This window comes from Amblyraja radiata, chromosome 9, assembly GCF_010909765.2.
Source record: "Amblyraja radiata isolate CabotCenter1 chromosome 9, sAmbRad1.1.pri, whole genome shotgun sequence".
Classification (NCBI taxonomy): Eukaryota; Metazoa; Chordata; class Chondrichthyes; order Rajiformes; family Rajidae; genus Amblyraja; species Amblyraja radiata.
In genome coordinates, this window is record NC_045964.1 from 72,466,080 (window position 1) to 72,485,364 (window position 19,285).

Consider the following 19,285-nt stretch of genomic DNA (forward strand, 5'->3'; position numbering starts at 1 on the left):
GTCACCCACAGTGTACAGATGTGCTATTGCACTGTCACCCAGTGTACAGATGTGCTATTGCACTGTCACCCAGTGTACAGATGTGCTATTGCACTGTCACCCAGTGTACAGATGTGCTATTGCACTGTCACCCAGTGTACAGATGTGCTATTGCACTGTCACCCAGTGTACAGATGTGCTATTGCACTGTCACCCAGTGTACAGATGTGCTATTGCACTGTCACCCACAGTGTACAGATGTGCTATTGCACTGTCACCCACAGTGTCCAGTGGTGCTCCGGTTGCCACGCCCCCTCCCCTCAGTGACGATGGCGCGGGGTCATGTGACCCTGACGGCTGTGGCTGTGATCATGTGACCCGGGCGGCTGTGGTCATGTGACCGGGTGCCTGTCATGGCGGCGCTGCTGCTCCTGTGCTTGTCTGTGTTGCCGCGGGCGGGGGCCGCCATCTACCGGCTGGACGACAAGCCCGGCCTGGGCCCCGAGTTTGACGGCATCGGCGGCCTGAGCGGCGGCGGGGTGAGTCAGCGGTGTCGGGGGGAAGGAGCCCAGGGCAATGTTAACCGGCGCGGCGCGACACGGCACGGGAGGAGGCTGTTCAGCCCATCGTGCCAATGCTGTTCCAGTCCAGAGCAAGCTTCTGACCCGCTGCAACCCCCTTAATACTATAACTCCCTTCCCATTCCCATGTTGACCAGTCTGTCCTGGGCCTCCTCCACTGTCGGAGTGAAGCCCAGCGCAAATTGGAGGAACAGCGCCTCATATTTCGCCCCAGCGTTACGAATATTGATTTCTCTAACTTCAAGGCACCCTTGCATCCACTCTCTCCATCCCTCACACATCCTAGTTCTCTTGACAAGTTTCTCTGTCCTGATTAATTTTACTGATCATATGCATCCTTGTCACCTTCCCCTTGGCCAACAATGATCCATTCTACATTTTCTTGATTATTGTCCTCTTTGATCTGAAGAGAGACATCTTTGTCCCCTTCGAACTGCTGTTTTCACACCTTACCCATCCACATATTTCTAGTCTCCCTCCACCCATTCCTTCTCTCCAGAGATGCTGCCTGTCCCGCTGGGTTACTCCAGCATTTTGTGTCTATCTTTGGTGTAAACAACATCTGTAGTTCCCCTTTATATCCGCACACCTGAGTATTGCCATTAAAGTCTACACTTGTTTATCTGCATTTCAGATGGAGAAACAAGGAACTACAGATGCTGGTTTGCACAAAAAAATAACACAAATTCTTTGAGTAACTCAGCAGGTCAGACAGCATCTCTGAAGTACATGGATGGGTGGCAGAGGAAGGTCTACCAGCTATTTTTCTCCAGAGATGCTGCCTGACATGCTGAGACCCCAGCTTTTTGTGTCTATCGTTTGAATAGGTGACATGATAGGTTTCAAATCACAGGCTTTTCCGCCTTGAATTAAGATATCTCCTGATACCCACATAGGTTACTCTGGAGTCCCTTACAGGCCTGAACACATCAATATCATAGATCTTCCTCCCTGAAATATATCAGTCAACCAACCAGATGCCCTTTGTGTGAATAGTTGATATCCATTGTTAGTGGTAGTTTTTAGAACATAAAATAGAACAGGAACATCCCTTTGGCCCTCAATGTGTGCTGAACCTGACGCCAAGATAAACTAGATGTAGAGAAAAAGAGCAACACAGCATGTCAGGCAGTATCTCTGGAGAACATGGATCGTTGTTGTATTGGTTTGAGACTCTTCAGTCTCTGAGAAGGGCCGAATGGCCTACTCCTGCACCTAATTTCTATGTTTCTATGAGAAGTCTGAAGAAGGGTCCAAACCTGAAAAGTCACCAATCCATTTTTCCCAGAGATATTACCTGACCTACTAATTACTCCAGCACTTTGTGTTTTTTTCCTCTACATTCAGTTCCTTGTGTCTAGATGTAGAGAATACTAGTTTTATAGAAAATGTCAAATTTATGTAAGTACCTGAATTTACATTCCCCACCTGCCATAGCAGGACTCTCAATAAGCAGCCCACATTGCCGATACTCGTGCAGTGATACACTGCACTGCTGTGATACTTGCCATTATTAATGAATAATATGGACGATAACATTCAGTGTGAGTACATCGCAAATAAAATTTTGTATTCGGAAAGTTTGAAACAAAAACATTCTGAAGGGCAGGCAGTGTCGGAGAGAGAAAGTCAACATGTCAAATCAATAACTCATATCAGCAAAAAAATAATTTCTCTACTGTCATAATTTCAAACCTGTCCAGCATAGTGGGTCTGCATTTAAGTTAGATTTCCAGTAACTACTATTTTTTTTCTCATTTCCATCTGTTTTAAACCTTCCTATTTTTCTTTTGAAATATAATTAGCCTTCAATTAATATGCCTACATTTCAGAGAAGACTGCAACAACCAGGTTCAGGAATAGTTACTTCCCCTCAGACATCAGGCTATTAAACCTGGCTCGGACAAAACTCTGATTATTACCAACCACTTTCTGTTATTTGCACTATCAGTTTATTTATTCATGTGTGTATATATTTATATCATGGTATATGGACACATTTATCTGTTTTGTAGTAAATGCCTACTATTTTCTGTGTGCTTAAGCAAAGCAAGAATTTCATTGTCCTATACAGGGACACATGACAATAAACTCACTTGAACTTGAACTTGGAACTTCAAGCATAACAACTATGTACTTTGCCATTTATGTTGAACAATAATGGTATAATTTACAGAAATTAAATGATCTCCGGAAGTGGCGGCGCTGTTAACAGCTGCGGCTCGCCTGCAGTCCGTCTGTCTTTACTTTTTTCTGTTGTTTTTTTTGTCTTGTTTTGGTTAAGTTTTAGTTTGTTGGGTTGTGTTAGAGGGGGTGAAACATGTTCTCTGTCTCTTCCTTCCGGGGGAATGCGACTTTTTCGTGTCGTATCCCCCTTCTCTGCCTCCGTCTGCGCTGAGGCCTAATGGCGGAGCTGGCGGCCTCCAACCTGCGACCGACTCCGAGGCTCCGGAGGCAGAGCCAGCCAGGACTCACCAACGAGAGGCTGGCCGTCTTCGGGGCTAAGGCAGCGGTGGCCCGACTTGCTGGTGCGGCGTTCTGGCTTTCGGCGGCGGCCTGGAGCTGATGCAGCGGGGCTCGGAGCTGAGACTGCGGGACCCGGAGCTGGGGCAGCGGCCTGGAGCTGGGGCGGCTGCCCGGAGCTGGGGCGGCTGCCCGGAGCTGGGGCGGCTGCCCGGAGCTGGGGCGGCGGCCCGGAGCGGAGACTGCGGGACCTGGAGCGGCGACTGCGGGACCCGGAGCTGGGGCGGCGGCCCGGAGCTGGGGCGGCGGCCCGGAGCTGGGGCAGCGGCCCGGAGCAGAGACTGCGGGACCTGGAGCGGAGACTGTGGGACCTGGAGTGGAGACTGCAGGACCCGGAGCTGGGGCGGCGGCCCGGAGCTGGGGCGGCGGCCCGGAGCTGGGGCGGCGGCCCGGAGCGGAGACTGTGGGACCCGGAGCTGGGGCGGCGGCCCGGAGCGGAGACTGCGGGACCCGGAGCTGGGGCGGCGGCCTGGAGCTGGGGCGGCGGCCTGGAGCGGAGACTGTGGGACCTGGAGCTGGGGCGGCGGCCCGGAGCTGATGCTGCGGCGTTCCGGCTTTCGGTGGCGGCGACATCACCACGGAGGTCCGCTGGACTGGAGAGCGGCATCTTCGGCCTGGATCGATCGCCTCAGCGCAGAGGGAGAACAAGGAGGGAAGAAACGGAGACTAAGACCTTGCCTCCATCACAGTGAGGATGTGCTTGGTGAACTCACTGTGGTGGATATTTAATTTGTGTTTATTGTATGTTTTGTTATTATTGATTCTGTGTATGACTGCAGGCAACATAATTTTGTTCAGACCGAAAGGTCTGAATGACAATAAAGTATCTATCTATCTATCTATCTATATATCTATATATCTATATATCTATCTATCTATCTATAATTGATGTTGCATTTTCATTTTAAGTAATGATTAAGAATTGTTAAATTATTTTGGTATAGGCAACTTCACGACTTCTTGTAAACTACCAAGAGCCTTATCGCAGCCAAATCTTGGACTATTTATTCAAGGTAGGATTTAAATTCAGATTGATGAATTGGTGAATATTGCGGATAAAGCAAAGTTTGCAATATTTGACAACCTGAAAAAAATGGCAATGCTGTGGGTAACATTTTATTTTTTGTGTGCAAAAGGCGGTATTTATACTATCCTGATTTAATTGAATTTAACTGTAGCTCAATGTCAAACTAAATAGTTAAGAGTCCCATGGCTTATTTCAGTAATATGGTAGATGAATTATAAATTGAGCATGTGTGAGATAATACACTTTAGGAGGGCAATTATGTAAAGGGAAAGTATACAGTTAACGGCAAGACCTTTAAGTATTGATGTATGGATAGCCCACTGAAACACAGTAGGTGGTAGAGTGGTAAAGAAAGCATATGATAAATTTCTAAGATAGACACAAAAAGCTGGAGTAACTCAGCGGGACAGGCAGCATCTCTGGAGAGAAGGAATGGGTGACGTTTCGGGTCGAGACCCTTCTTTAGACTGGTTAGGGATAAGGGAAACAAGAGATATAGATGGTGATGTGGAGAGATCATAGATCATGTGGAGAGAGATATTGAACAATAAATGTAACGATGATAAATTAAACAGGCCATTTTTAGCTGTTTATTGGGTGAAAACGTGAAGCTAGTATAACTTTGGTGTGGGAGGGATAGAGGGAATGCCGGGGTTACTTGAAGTTATAGAATGGATGCTGCCTGATTGAAAACAACATTGTAGCAAGCATTGGAATAGTTTAACGTTGAACACGGCACAGTAATATTGTTCATTGAAGTAAATTTTCATGTCGTTGCCTAAAATTGCATGATCAGTGTTTGAGCTATGGGAACACTTACATCTTACATTTAAATCTACACTGAGCTCTTATGTTAATTGTATAGGGGACAATTGATGCACAGAAGAAAACAGTTCTGTGTTAATAGAAGTAAAAAGTTTAAATGAAATTTGCTTTGATGTTTGTCTCGGTGATTTCAGCCTTTTAAATTGCTTCCAATTGTAGCTGAAAAAGCAATCAAGTTTAAAAGGCTTCCTTCCTAGTGCAGCAGATAATTATAAGAATTGATATAGTTAACATGCATTGGTTATTGTGGAAATTATTAGATTCGGTTTAGTTTTACTTCGTGAAACTTTGTAATTTTTGTTCGCGTTTTAGGAATTGTTTAGCACGATTCAATTTTCTATAAGAAAAGCAGTGATTGTGAATAGTAATGACATTTATGCATATTTTTTTAATTTAATTTTTTTTGTTTATTCATTATGTTATCTATTGAGAATTGTCTTTGCAGACCTGTTATGCTGCTGCAAGAATTTCATTGTATTGTTTCGGTACATATGACAATTAAATACGCTTGACTCTAGAATAGTTATCATTTTTGTAACACTATTTTTTTCAGTGATACCTGATGCTAACTGTATCACTGAAAAATGATACCATTTTTCAGTGATACTTCTGTTGAGTGTTTGAGTGTTGGAAAATCGAAGGTAGACAAAAATGCTGGAGAAACTCAGTGGGTGAGGCAGCATCTATGGAGCAAAGGAAATAGGCGACGTTTTGGGTCGAGACTGAAGAAGGGTCTCGACCCGAAATGTCACCTATTCCTTCGCTCCATAGATGCTGCCTCACCCGCTGAGTTTCTCCAGCATTTTTGTCTACCTTCTGTTGAGTGTTGTCAGCATTTTCTATTTTTTTTAGATTTACAAAATTTATAGAGTATTTTCATAATATAGTTCATTTAACTGTTTAAATTATTTTTTTAATTGTTTTTTTTCTCATACCTCCTCAGTAAGAGATATTTTTCAAGGCAATCCTTGTACCAATCTCATGAAAGCAACTAGAACAAGTCAGTGAGCGTGCATGTGTGTGTGTGCGTGCACGCGATGAAAGTAGAAGTCACTTGGAGATTATTTTCTTTCTTTTGGGCAACCAATTTAGCATGAAGAAGGGCCTCGACCTGAATCGTCACGCATTCCTTCCCTCCAGAGATGCTGCCTGTCCCGCTGAGTTACTCCAGCATTTTGTGTCTTATCTTCAATTTACTTCCTGTTAGATTATCAACAACTATAAAAAGAAATAGATTTGTTTTGCTGGTACAGGTGCACAACCTTTTATCCGAAAGCCTTGGGACCAGACACTGTTCGTAATTCGTAATTTGTCGGCCTTCGGAATGGAAATTTTTTTGCGCAGATTTTAATGGCTGGCTCAGTGGTAGAGTGCTCGGCACATATCCGCAAGGTCGCGAGTTTGCGCCTTGATCCCGTCAGTTCCTCGGTCGCGAGTTTGAGTCTTCAATGTAGTTTTTTCTTGCAGAATAAATGTCTGTGTGAAATGCAGTGTATTGAATGAATTCCTGAATTTGTAAATGTGACCGCAGCATTGAATCACCTCTCGCACTCATTTCACCCTAGCGGGGCTACATGCCCTTAGGCGGCCTAAGGCGACATTTTCACACTCTTATATCCGTGTGCAGCAGAGGCGACGTGCGTTTGGCGCCAAACGTGAGCTTTGGCGTGCCATGTTTAGCGCCAAATGTGAGCTTTGGTGTGCAGACGACATCCTGGAAAAAATGTCCGGTTTCTTCCAGGTAGGCGATATACCCTCCCGGGCAATATACCCTCCACTTCTCTTTTATGAAGGGGATTTAGTTCCCCTTTCTTCCAGGACCGACCGGAGGTTCCGCTGTCACCTCTGCGGGTCGCCCTCGGTGAACGTCCTGTCTCCCTGTCCCTGGGATAGTAGGGGGCGATCAAACAGCACAATACCCCCCTCCCCCTCCAACTCCAGAGGAATCCGCTCCCCGATGGGCCGCTACGGCGACAAGTGGCAGTTCGCCCACAGCCCGAGCTGCGCCCCCCCCCAAGAACAAGACGTACCTGGTGCGTCTGGGATCTCCGTGCTTGCAGTGGGCCTGGGGGTCGGTGTCCCGATGAGGGGGCGCAGCTCGGGCTGTGGGCGAACTGCCACTTGTCACCGTAGCGGCCCATCGGGGAGCGGCTTCTGGTGGTCCTGACGTCTCCGGCCAGTTTGCAGTTTTCCTCTGGAGTTGGAACGGGGCTGGGCTGCTGCTGGCTGTGGGTCTCTGGGATCTCCGTGCTTGCAGTGGGCCTGGGGGTCGGTGTCCCGTTGGTCCTGACGTCTCCGGTGACTGTCACTGACCTGCTGGCATTGCCGACGTGAAGACAGTGCAAAGCCCCCGCGCCTGTGCAATGAGCGGGGAGCTGGAGAGGGGAGGGAAGGGGTCACACACATGGCCGGGAAGCAGAGGGGTGTAGGTGGGGTGAAATTGAAGGGAGCGACAATCTGCTGCTGCCTGCCCGCTGAGTTAAAACGTTCCCACGCAAGACTCACGATACACTGTGTATCGTGAGTCTACCGTGGGAACTTTTTAACTCAGCGGGCAGGCAGCAGCATATTGTCAATTATTAACCCTCCCGCGCAATATACCCTCACCTTCTCTTTTATGAATGGGGATTTAGTTCCCCTTTCTTCGAGGACCGACCGGAGGTTCCGCTGTCACCTCTGCGGGCCGCCCTCGGTGAACGTTTTCAAGGACCTTTCTTCAAGGACCGAAAAAATGTCCGTTATTCGGAGGTTTTCGTTATTTGGATCTTCGGATAAAAGGTTGTGCACCTGTAATTGGATTAATTAATACAATTAATTATTTTAGTCTCTGTATTTGAGCAGCCTTCTTCTGCTGTGTGGTAATTCCGTTCACAACAATATCATTGTATCTTGCAGAGAAGTCTGGTTGAATGACACGCTCCAGTGTAACTACACGTGGCCCTTGTTTGGCCTGCGATTTTATTTAAATATATTGTCAGGCAACCTCATTTCTGACTTGTCAATTGTGCAGGTCATAAACAGTTCTCGAGAACGAAGGCCTGTCATAACCTGCCCTGTATCTGGGTAGAAATAAACTCAATTGTTATTCGAAAGATTGTCGATTCCAGATTAACTGGGTTTTTGGAATTCCCACTAATGAATCACACATAGTTGCTGGACAGAAGGGAGTACTGGCCCACTGAGTCCATGCCGACTACAGGAGTAATCCAAATGCTCCCACAGCCTTGCAAATTCTTTCCTTTCAGATGTTTATTCAGCTCCTTTTTGAATGCTACACTTGAATGTCCGCTGACAATGCATCCCAAATCCTAACTAATCGATGCATAAAATCGATGCCCGAGTTCTTAATCCCTCTGTCGATGGGAATAGTTTATTTTTATCTACTCTAATTATATATTTCTTATATCCTTATTTCAATAATGTCATTGGGTTCCATTGCAATTTTCCCCTCATGAAACACATCAAATGTTCTAGTCTGTCCGCATAGTTGAAATCCTTCAAGGACAATTTTCATCAATTTCTTCTGGATCCTTATGATTTCTTACCGTGACAATTTCATGCCTCCTTTGTTCTTTCCTCCCTTCTCCTCTCAGTCTCCATCTCAAAGCTTGATATGTTAGGTCAAAAGATAATTGCCCACTTTGACGACATTTTATTATGAATAATTTGTTCCCAGTTATGTCTTTTGTTTTCCAGATTTAATAAATGCTTATTTACCTGAAAGTTTAACTGCTCTTTTTGTTTGCAGGTGCTACAAAATCTCTGTAATTTCAGCATTTTCTATATAAATAGAGTATTGTTTTGCATCCGCCTTCAGCTATTCATTAAACTATAGAGTGATGAATAGAAATGCAATTCTGGCATTTAATAACCTAATCACGCTAACCTGTTAAGATTATGTGTTTTCTGTTGTCAGCCAAACTTCGGCGCATCTTTGCATATTTTGAAAGTGGAGATTGGTGGTGATGCCCAAACAACAGGTAGGAATTATTTTTGTCAAAGTCCATTTACTTGACTGTGACGTTGAGTAAGACATTATCAAGGTTGTCTCTCTGCCTGTGTTCTCCAAATTGTCTAGTGTTGCATGATAGATCTGCCAAGCAGCATTTCTGTAAAGTTTCCGCTGATCAACTGTGAAAGTTATGAGCAATGCTGGGCTAAATCCCTGCAGAAAAATCAACTCCCATTTTAATCTTACATTCAGGTAGTTGATTGATTGATTATACCTTTAATAATCCTTTACAGGAAATTACAGTGCCACGACAGCTTCAAGACAGACATAACACCACACATTTCCTCAAATAGCTTCCATACTTAACAAGTTAAAATACAAGTTAAAATACAATGAATGAAAAAAAAGTACAGTTATTTATGCGCATTATATAACCTTATAGCAGCTGGTATACAAGACTTCCTATGTCTCTCAGTTTTGCACATTGGTGCAATCAGTCTCTGACTGAAGATGCTGCTCTTGATCACCTTCAGGGCATGGAGTGGGTGAGTGGGGTTGGTCATTATTGAACCCAGTTTGTTCAGAGTTCTGGCCTCTGCCACCTGCTGGACCTTTCGTTGCTCAGCCCCGACCACTGAGCCGGCCTTCCTGATCAGCTTGTCCAGTCTGTTTTTGTCCGCTATGCGGGCGCCATCTCCCCAACAGGCCACAGCAAAAAACAGAGCACTGGCCACCACTGAATGGTAGACACTGCACAGCAGGGGTTGGCAGATGTTAAATGACCTCAGCCTCCTTAAAAAATACAGTCGACTTTGTTCCTTCCTGTACACCGCCTCCATATGACTCTTCCAGTCCAGCTCACTGTCAAGCTGCACAACAGAAAAAGCAAACTGTTTGATGTCATTCCAGTTTTTGAAATACTTATCATCCTATAAACTGACAGTGCAGAACAGGTCAAACATTTTAAATATGGAAAGAAAACAATGCATTGGGAAGAATAAAAATGCTAACCATTTGAAATAAAAAACAGAAAATGATGGGGATTTTCAACAGAAGAAGGCACAAAGAGCTGGAGTAACTCAGCAGGTCAAGTGGCATCTCTGGAGAATATGGGTAGGTGATGTTTCGTGTCAAGACACTTCTTAAGACTGATCGCTGAGTTACTCCAGCACTTCGACTAATTCCAACCAACTGATGTCTGCCGGTCTGCCAGGCAATCCAGAAGCCAGTTGAATACGGAGCCCCATCCAGACATAGGCATTCTTATTGTGTAGGAAGGAACTGCAGAGGCTGGTTTATACTGAAGATAGACACAAACTGCTGGAGTAACTCAACGGGTCAAGCAGCATCTCTGGAGAATAGGTGATGTTTCGGGTCAGAACTTTTCTTCAGAATGCTGGGTCAGTATAGTTGTTCATATTATCAATGTGATCCATGGCTGAATGCAAGAGAGATGGTGTCTCCAAAGATTTATTTTATCTGTCTGCAAATTCCAGGGGGTGTATATTGTCGGGACATCTGGGGCAAATGTGAGTGATTAACAATCTTTCAAAGCACTTCATTATGGTCGATGTTAGAACTACTGGGCAGCAATTTTTGAGACGGGTCACTTTATTTTTCTTGGCAACTGGAATGATGGAGGTTTTCTTGAAGCAAGTGGGCCCAGAAGACTGTTGAAGTGAAAGGTAAATATCAGCAAAGAATGGCCTGTTGATTGGTGCACAAATTCAGAACCCATATAGGGTATCTATCTAGGCAGTCACTTTCTGAGAGTTTAGCCCTATGAAAGCTAATCCGAGGAAGATTGACAGTATTGACAGGCACCTTTCAAATGACAAAGCACACCTCAAGTTGAGGATTGATATGAAAATATAAAAGACAACAGAACTAAAACTACAAACTTAAAAAGGACAGAACGGAATATGGAGAAATAACAATTTGTTGCTTTAGAAGTCTAAACGGGCAACAGCAGAATATTTGAATACAGCCTGGTTTAATTTGTTATTACAACACACCCACTGCCCTTCTCCTGCTGCCAAGAATGGTCTCAAGAAACATAGAAAAATAGGTGCAGGAGTAGGCCATTCAATATGATCATGGCTGATCATTAACATCAGTATCCCGTTCCTGCTTTTTCCCCATATCCCTTGATTCTTTTAGCCTTAAGAGCTAAATCTAACTCTTGCTTGAAAACATCCAGTGAACTGGCCTTCACTGCCTTCTGTGGCAGAGAACTCCACAAATTCACAACTCTCTGCAAGGCTATCAGGGATAGACACAAAATGCTGGGGTAATTCAGCGGGACAGACAGCATCTCTGGAGAGAAGGAATGGGTGACGTTTCGGGTCGAGACCCTTCTATCAGGGATGTCAAGACAGGCTACCAAAACAAGCTGGAAGCTCAGTTTAATCGGTAGATGCCAGGCGACTGATATGGTCAGAATGCCATCACATGCTTCACCTGAATGCATCCCCCTATCCCACTGGCTCTGTCTCACACATCCTGGTAACAGAATCCAGCTTGTTTTGGAAGTCTGCCTTGACATCCCTGATAACCTGACAGATTATCAGACTGACTGAAATGAGATCGGAAATGATGGAGCGATATACGTACTGGTTGCTTAAATATAAGACAGAATTAAATTAAGAGTGCAAACATGAGAGAACATAAAATAGTGATAGAAAGATCATGACTTTCCACTTAAATAAGTAAATAAATGTTATTGGTCAATAACCGTAACAAATTCTTGTCCTTTATCTGCATAGTTTTGTGCATGCACACTCTTTCTTCCACTTTCTGTCTCTCACTGATATACCCTATTTTTCAAATCAATTTTGGAAAACTTTCTCATATTGCTGGGATCTTTTCCTAAGTGTTAACTGACAGTCATCTATTTTCAATCTATCTGGTGTGTGTTGTCACCATCAGTGTGATAAGCTTTCATAACTTAAGACATCTAACATATTTTAATATATATAGTTGCATCACTTAACAAAATCTATATGAAGGATATCATATCTCTTTACAGATGGGACAGAGCCGTCACATATGCACTATGAAGATGATGAAAATTATTTCCGAGGATATGAGTGGTGGCTGATGAAAGAAGCAAAGAAAAGGAATCCTAATATTAAATTAGTTGGTATGTATAATAACAATGTTCAACTGGTTGAAATCTTTGTGGCTTAACACCAAATGACATATTTACGGAATTTAGGTAGATAAACGGTTCATCAAAAACTGACCATTGAACTGAGAATTTGGTGCTTTAATTCTAATAAGCACCCATCACTCAACATCACTCACCATCTCCCACCGGATCACCTACAAAATCCTGGTCCTCACCTACAAAGCCCTCCACCATCTGCCCTCCCCCCCCCATATCTCACTGACCTCCTCTCCCCCTACCAACCCTCACGGTCCCTCAGATCCACATCATCCGGTCTCCTCTCCATCCACGTCCAACCTCCGCAGTTTTGGGGACAGAGCCTTCTCCAGGGCAGCTCCCAGGCTCTGGAACTCCCTCCCCAACTGATCCGCAATTCCGTGTCCCTCACCATCTTCCAGTCCCGCCTCAAGACCCATCTCTTCACCTCTGCCTATCCTTAGCCCCACGTCCCCCTCCCTTTTCATCTGTGCATTAATTGCCTCGTATTGTGTTTTGAATTGAATTCTGTCTTTACTTTGTGTACTAGTCATGTCTCTACTATTTATTTCATTCCCCTTACATGTTTCTCCTCTACCTGCTAAATTTTTGTAAGGTGTCCTTGAGACTCTTGAAAGGCGCCCATAAATAAAATGTATTATTATTATTAACATTAGTTGTATGTATTTGCTTATTCTTAATGTACTTGCAGAAAGAGGCAACGTCAGTGAGACAACATTTTATATGACCATCCAATTTTTTCCATTTTCTATCTCTTTTCATAATTCCTGTCAAATCAATTCAATTTCTCCATTATTTCTTCCTGGTCCTTTCTTTATGTTCTTTAATTTACCCCCCCCCCCCCCCCCCCAATCCCACGCCCCCCTCAGTGCCTAACATTACATAACTCTGCATAACACTATATATATTAACATGAGAGAACAGTGAGGAATGTGCAGGAGTCACTGTGGTGAATGTTCATGTTAAAATGTGTTTTGAAGTGATCTGTTACTCTTAATTGTATGACTGACCTGGCAATGAAATTCCTCGTATGTTGCAAACATACTTGGCGAATAAAGTGTGATTCTGATTCTGACCATGTGGATTTCCCTCCACATCCTAAAGGTTCCAGTTTCCTTCCACATCCAAAAGGCTTGCTGGTTGATTGGCCACAGTAAAATGCACTATGATCTTTCTATCACTACCACAGCTAACACTGCCCCTCAGCTTTGTGTCATCCGCAAACTTGGAGATGTTGCATTCAATTCCCTCGCCCAAATCATTAATATATATTGTAAATAGCTGGGGTCCCAGCACTGAGCCTTGCGGTACCCCACTAGTCATTCCCTGCCATTCTGAAAAGGACCCGTTTACTCGTACTCTTTGCTTCCTGTTTGCTAGCCAGTTCTCTATCCACATCAATACTGAACCCCCAATACCGTGTGCTTTAAGTTTGTATACTAATCTCTTATGTGGGACCTTGTCGAAAGCCTTCTGAAAGTCCAGATACAACACATCTATTGGTTCTCCCTTATCCACTCTACTAGTTACATCCTCGAAAAATTCTATAAGATTCGTCAGACATGATTTACCTTTCGTAAATCCATGCTGACTTTGTCCAATGATTTCACCACTTTCCAAATGTGCTGCTATCCCATCTTTATAACTGACTCTAGCAGTTTCCCCACTACCGATGTTAGACTAACTGGTCTGTAATTCCCCGTTTTTCCCTCTCCCTCCCTTTTTAAAAAGTGAGGTTACAATAACTACCCTCCAATCCTCAGGAACTACTCCAGAATCTAAAGAGTTTTGAAAAATTATCACTAATGCATCCACTATTTCTGGGGCTACTTCCTTAAGTACTCTGGGATGCAGCCTATCCGGCCCTGGGGATTTATCTGCAGCATGACAATAGAAACATAGAAAATAGGTGCAGGAGTAGGCCATTCAGCCCTTTGAGCCTGCACCGCCATTCAATATGATCATGGCTGATCATCCAACTCAGTATCCTGTACCTGCCTTCTCTCCATACCCCCTGATCCCTTTAGCCACAAGGGCCACATCTAACTCCCTCTTAAATATAGCCAATGAACTGGCCTCAACTACCTTCTGTGGCAGAGAGTTCCAGAGATTCACCACTCTCGGTGTGAAAAATGCTTTTCTCATCTCGTTCCTAAAGGATTTCCCCATTATCCTTAAACTGTGACCCCTTGTCCTGGACTTCCCCAACATCGGGAACAATCTTCCTGCATCTAGCCTGTCCAACCGCTTAAGAATTTTGTAAGTTTCTATAAGATCCCCCCTCAATCTTCTAAATTCTAGCGAGCACAAGCCGAGTCTATCCAGTCTTTCTTCATATGAATGTCCTGACATCCCAGGAATCAGTCTGGTGAACCTTCTCTGTACTCCCTCTATGGCAAGAATGTCTTTCCTCAGATTTGGAGACCAAAGCTGTACACAATACTCCAGGTGTTGTCTCATCAATACCCTGTACAACTGCAGTAGAACCTCCCTGCTCCTATACTCAAATCCTTTTGCTATGAATGCTAACATACCATTTGCTTTCTTCACTGCCTGCTGCACCTGCATGCCTACTTTCAATGACTGGTGTACCATGACACCCAGGTCGCGTTGCATCTCCCCTTTTCCTAATCGGCCACCATTTAGATAATAGTCTACTTTCCTGATTTTGCCACCAAAGTAGATAACCTCACATTTATCCACATTATACTGCATCTGCCATGCATTTGCCCACTCACCCAGCCTATCGAAGTCACCTTGCAGCCTCCTAGCATCCTCCTCACAGCTAACACTGCCCCTCAGCTTTGTGTCATCTGCAAACTTGGAGATGTTGCATTCAATTCCCTCGTCCAAATCATTAATATATATTGTAAATAGCTGGGGTCCCAGCACTGAGCCTTGCGGTACCCCACTAGTCACTCCCTGCCATTCTGAAAAGGACCCGTTTACTCCTACTCTTTGCTTCCTGTTTGCTAGCCAGTTCTCTATCCACATCAATACTGAACCCCCAATACCGTGTGCTTTAAGTTTGTATACTGATCTCTTATGTGGGACCTTGTCGAAAGCCTTCTGAAAGTCCAGATATAACACATCCACTGGTTCTCCCTTATCCACTCTACTAGTTACATCCTCGAAAAATTCTATGGTTCGTCAGACATGATTTACCTTTCGTAAATCCATGCTGACTTTGTCCAATGATTTCACCACTTTCCAAATGTGCTGCTATCCCATCTTTATAACTGACTCTAGCAGTTTCCCCACTACCGATGTTAGACTAACTGGTCTGTAATTCCCCGTTTTCCCTCTCCCTCCCTTTTTAAAAAGTGGGGTTACAATAACTACCCTCCAATCCTCAGGAACTACTCCAGAATCTAAAGAGTTTTGAAAAATTATCACTAATGCATCCACTATTTCTGGGGCTACTTCCTTAAGTACTCTGGGATGCAGCCTATCCGGCCCTGGGGATTTATCGGTCTTTAATCCATTCAATTTACCTAACACCACTTCCCGGCTAACCTGGATTTCACTCAGTTCCTCCATCTCATTTTACCCGCGGTCCCCTGCTATTTCCGGCAGATTATTTATGTCTTCCTTAGTGAAGACGGAACCAAAGTAGTTATTCAATTGGTCTTCCATGTCCTCCTTGTTCCCCATGATCAATTCACCTGTTTCTGACTGCAAAGAACCTACATTTGTTTTAACTAATCTCTTTCTCTTCACATATCTATAAAAACCTTTGCAGTCAGTTTTTATGTTCCCTGCCACTTTTCTTTCATAATCTATTTTCTATTTTCCCTTTCCTAATTAAGCCCTTTGTCCTCCTCTGCTGGAAAACTCTTCTGAATTTCTCCCAGTCCTCTGGTAGGCTGCTTTTTCTGGCTAATTTGTACGCTTCATCTTTTGTTTTGATATCCCTGATTTCCCTTGTTATCCATTTAATATTGCCTGATTGTTATTTGTGTTTTAAGCAATTTTTTTCTTTCACTTATCAGGACTACCCTGGGCTTTCCCTGCTTGGATTAGTGGTGGAGAGAACTGGCCATACGTTTACCCAGACAGAACTGCCTTTTATATTTCTTCATGGATTCATGGCGCTAAATTGTATCATAATCTCGACATTGATTATGTTGGGGTTAGTAGAAATATTTAATAAAATAGAGCTTATCTCATGTTGTTTAGTTTGCAATAATATCACATAAATGTTAATGTGCAGATGATGTTGAATTAATTCACTGTTTCAGAGACACAATTCCAAAATGGAATCAGTGGTGAATGTAGGATAAAAACCTACCTTTTATTAGCAAGGTAAAGATTTAATTATACTATGTTGGGTATGTAGTTTCAGAAATGAGGAGAATATGGCACTGGGAAAGTAAACATCAGACTTTTTTGTAGCACTCCAGAAAAATTCATAAAATTATCAAAGAGAGCAATTATGCTAAATGACTACATAGATTTTATAATTGTATGGAGCTTTACTAAATCAATTGAAAACATAACAGAGTTTGAAGAATTTGAAGTCTGAGCATATTTTATTTAAAAGTTACTCATATTGATGAAATAACAAGGTATTTTAATGAGATAGTGCAATAAATATGGTGTATGTTACATGTGACATTGTCAAGCATAAGGTTTAGCACTACACGCTACAAATCCCAGTTGTGGAGAAGCTGGTATAGCTGTCTTGTAGGACATTTATCATTCTTTTTTATTCTGGATTTTAATTAATGTATTGTTTTTTTAATATATAATTTATGATGCTTTTATAAGTGATCTAAGATTTTATATGTATTTTATGATGTTTTTTATATGCAATGTATTTTTATGTATTGTTGTCCCTTGTCTAGACCTTGAGTCCGAAATAAAGTTTATTATTATTATGTAAAAGGCATTTGATGAAGTGTTACATACAGTTTATTCAGAAAATGAAAGGATAAGATTGAAAAGGGGCGGTCATAACCTAATACAATCTTTCAAGCAATAGAAAAAAGAGAGCAGAGGTAAATGGATGGTTTTGTCCCTGGCAATAATTATGCAGTGGGATATCCTTGGGATCAATATAAGGACAGATGCTTTCCTTGTTAATACAAATGCTGTGGAATTGGGTGCAGCAAGTACAAATGTAAAGTTTTTGTGAATAATGCAGAATTTAGGCTAGTGAATTACTTTAATGGCTTTGTGTGAAATTACATCCTTTCAGAAGAAACAGCTTGGAGATTAAATGTAATCCAAATGACACTATATTTAGTAAGGTGCAAACATTGAAGGGATTTTAGTTAACGTATTCACAAATTTCTCAACGATAATATGAAGAAAGACTGGATAGACTTGGCTTGTACTCGCTAGAATTTAGAAGATTGAGGGGGGGATCTTACAAAGAAACATAGAAAATAGGTGCAGGAGTAGGCCATTCGGCCCTTCGAGCCTGCACCGCCATTCAATACGATCATGGCTGATCATCCAACTCAGTATCCTGTACATGCCTTCTCCCCATACCCCTGATCCCTTTAGCCACACGGGTCACATCTAACTCCCTCTTAAATATAGCCAATTGAAAGGAAATACTGATGGTTTGAAATCTGGCTCACTGAGGGTAGATTATTGTCTTCCATGAACATAGAAAGGCCATGGCTTCCACACTACATTTAAACCTACCAGGTTTGCAAGAAAATTGCAAGGATATCATTGTGTCACACCGTAAAAAAAAAAGTGAATTAAAAGCATGTTGGAGTATTAATTGGAATAACAGCCAAAAGCCTGGAGAATCTGATACCACAATTCTGGTAACACTAAAATCCACACATGCCAGATTAACAGTGTTTCACTGTATATGTTAACTGCAGCTAAATTGTTTCTTTCATGAAGAATTGTACTGAAGGGAGGTACTAGAAACATGCTAAATCCCAGGAAATTTACCCTGGCATGTCAGTACAATTAAGGAGAAATACTGAAATCTAAGTTCAAAACGAACTGTTTTAGAAACCTAGAAACATAGAAAATAGATGCAGGAGGCCATTCGGCCCTTCGAGCCTGCACCGCCATTCAATATGCTCATGGCTGATCATCCAACTCAGTATCCTGTACCTGGCTTCTCTCCATACCCCCTGATCCCTTTAGCCACACGGGCCACATCTAACTCCCTCTTATATATAGCCAATGAACAGGCCTCAACTAACTTCTGTGGCAGAGAGTTCCAGAGATTCACCACTCTCTGTGTGAAAAATGTTTTTCTCATCTCGGTCCTAAAGGATTTTCCCTTTATCCTTAAACTGTGACCCCTTGCCTTGGACTTCCCCAACATCGGGAACAATCTTCCTGCATCTAGCCTGTCCAATCCCTTAAGAATTTTGTAGGTTTCTATAAGATCCCCCTCAATCTCCTAAATTCTAGCGAGTACAAGCCGAGTCTATCCAGTCTTTCTTCATATGAAAGTCCTGACATCCCAGGAATCAGTCTGGTGAACCTTCTCTGTACTCCCTCTATGGCAAGAATGTCTTTCCTCAGATTTGGAGACCAAAACTGTACACAATACTCCAGGTGTGGTCTCACCAATACCCTGTACAACTGCAGTAGAACCTCCCTTATAGAAACTTACAAAATTCTTAAGGGGTTGGACAGGCTAGATGTAGGAAGATTGTTCCCGATGTTGGGGAAGTCCAGAACAAGGGGTCACAGTTTAAGGATAAAGGGGAAATCTTTTTGGACCGAGATGAGAAAAAAAAAATTTACACAGAGAATGGTGAATCTCTGGAATTCTCTGCCACAGAATGTAGTTGCGGCCAGTTCATTGGCTATATTTAAGAGGGAGTTAGATGTGGCCCTCGTGGCTAAAGGGATCAGGGGGTATGGAGAGAAAGCAGGTACAGGATACTGAGTTGGATGATCAGCCATGATCATATTGAATGGCGGTGCAGGCTCGAAGGGCCGAATGGCCTACTCCTGCACCTATTTTCTATGTTTCTAATAAGTGGGTCAAGCTATTAATACAATAGAACACGGAACAGTAGAGAACAGGAACAGGCCATTCAGCCCACAATGTCTGTGCCAAACATGATACAAAGATAAAACTAATCTCATCTGCCTGCACGTGATCCATTTCCTTCCATTCCCTGCATACCCATGTGCCTGTCTAAAAGTCTTTTAAATGTCACTTTTGTATCTGCCTCCACCAGTACCATTGGCACCGTGTTTCAGGTGCCCTCCATTCTCTGTAAAAAAATTGCCCCACACTT

General features: G+C 43.1%; 1 protein-coding gene across 2 annotated transcripts in view; it reads left to right on the forward strand.

Moving 5' to 3' along the window:
• The first annotated feature begins 338 nt into the window (after nt 1-338).
• The window catches only part of galc (galactosylceramidase), a 62,938-nt gene continuing 43,991 nt past the window's right edge, over nt 339-19,285 (forward strand). Inside the window, exons 1-5 of one of the 2 annotated variants that reach the window (XM_033027705.1) lie at nt 339-518; nt 4,028-4,096; nt 8,852-8,915; nt 11,916-12,029; nt 16,046-16,185. In XM_033027705.1, coding sequence (XP_032883596.1) covers nt 393-518; nt 4,028-4,096; nt 8,852-8,915; nt 11,916-12,029; nt 16,046-16,185 — 513 coding nt within the window. In that variant the 5' untranslated portion in view covers nt 339-392. The remainder of the gene's footprint in view (nt 519-4,027; nt 4,097-8,851; nt 8,916-11,915; nt 12,030-16,045; nt 16,186-19,285) is intronic. The other variant, XM_033027704.1, reaches the window with a different exon arrangement.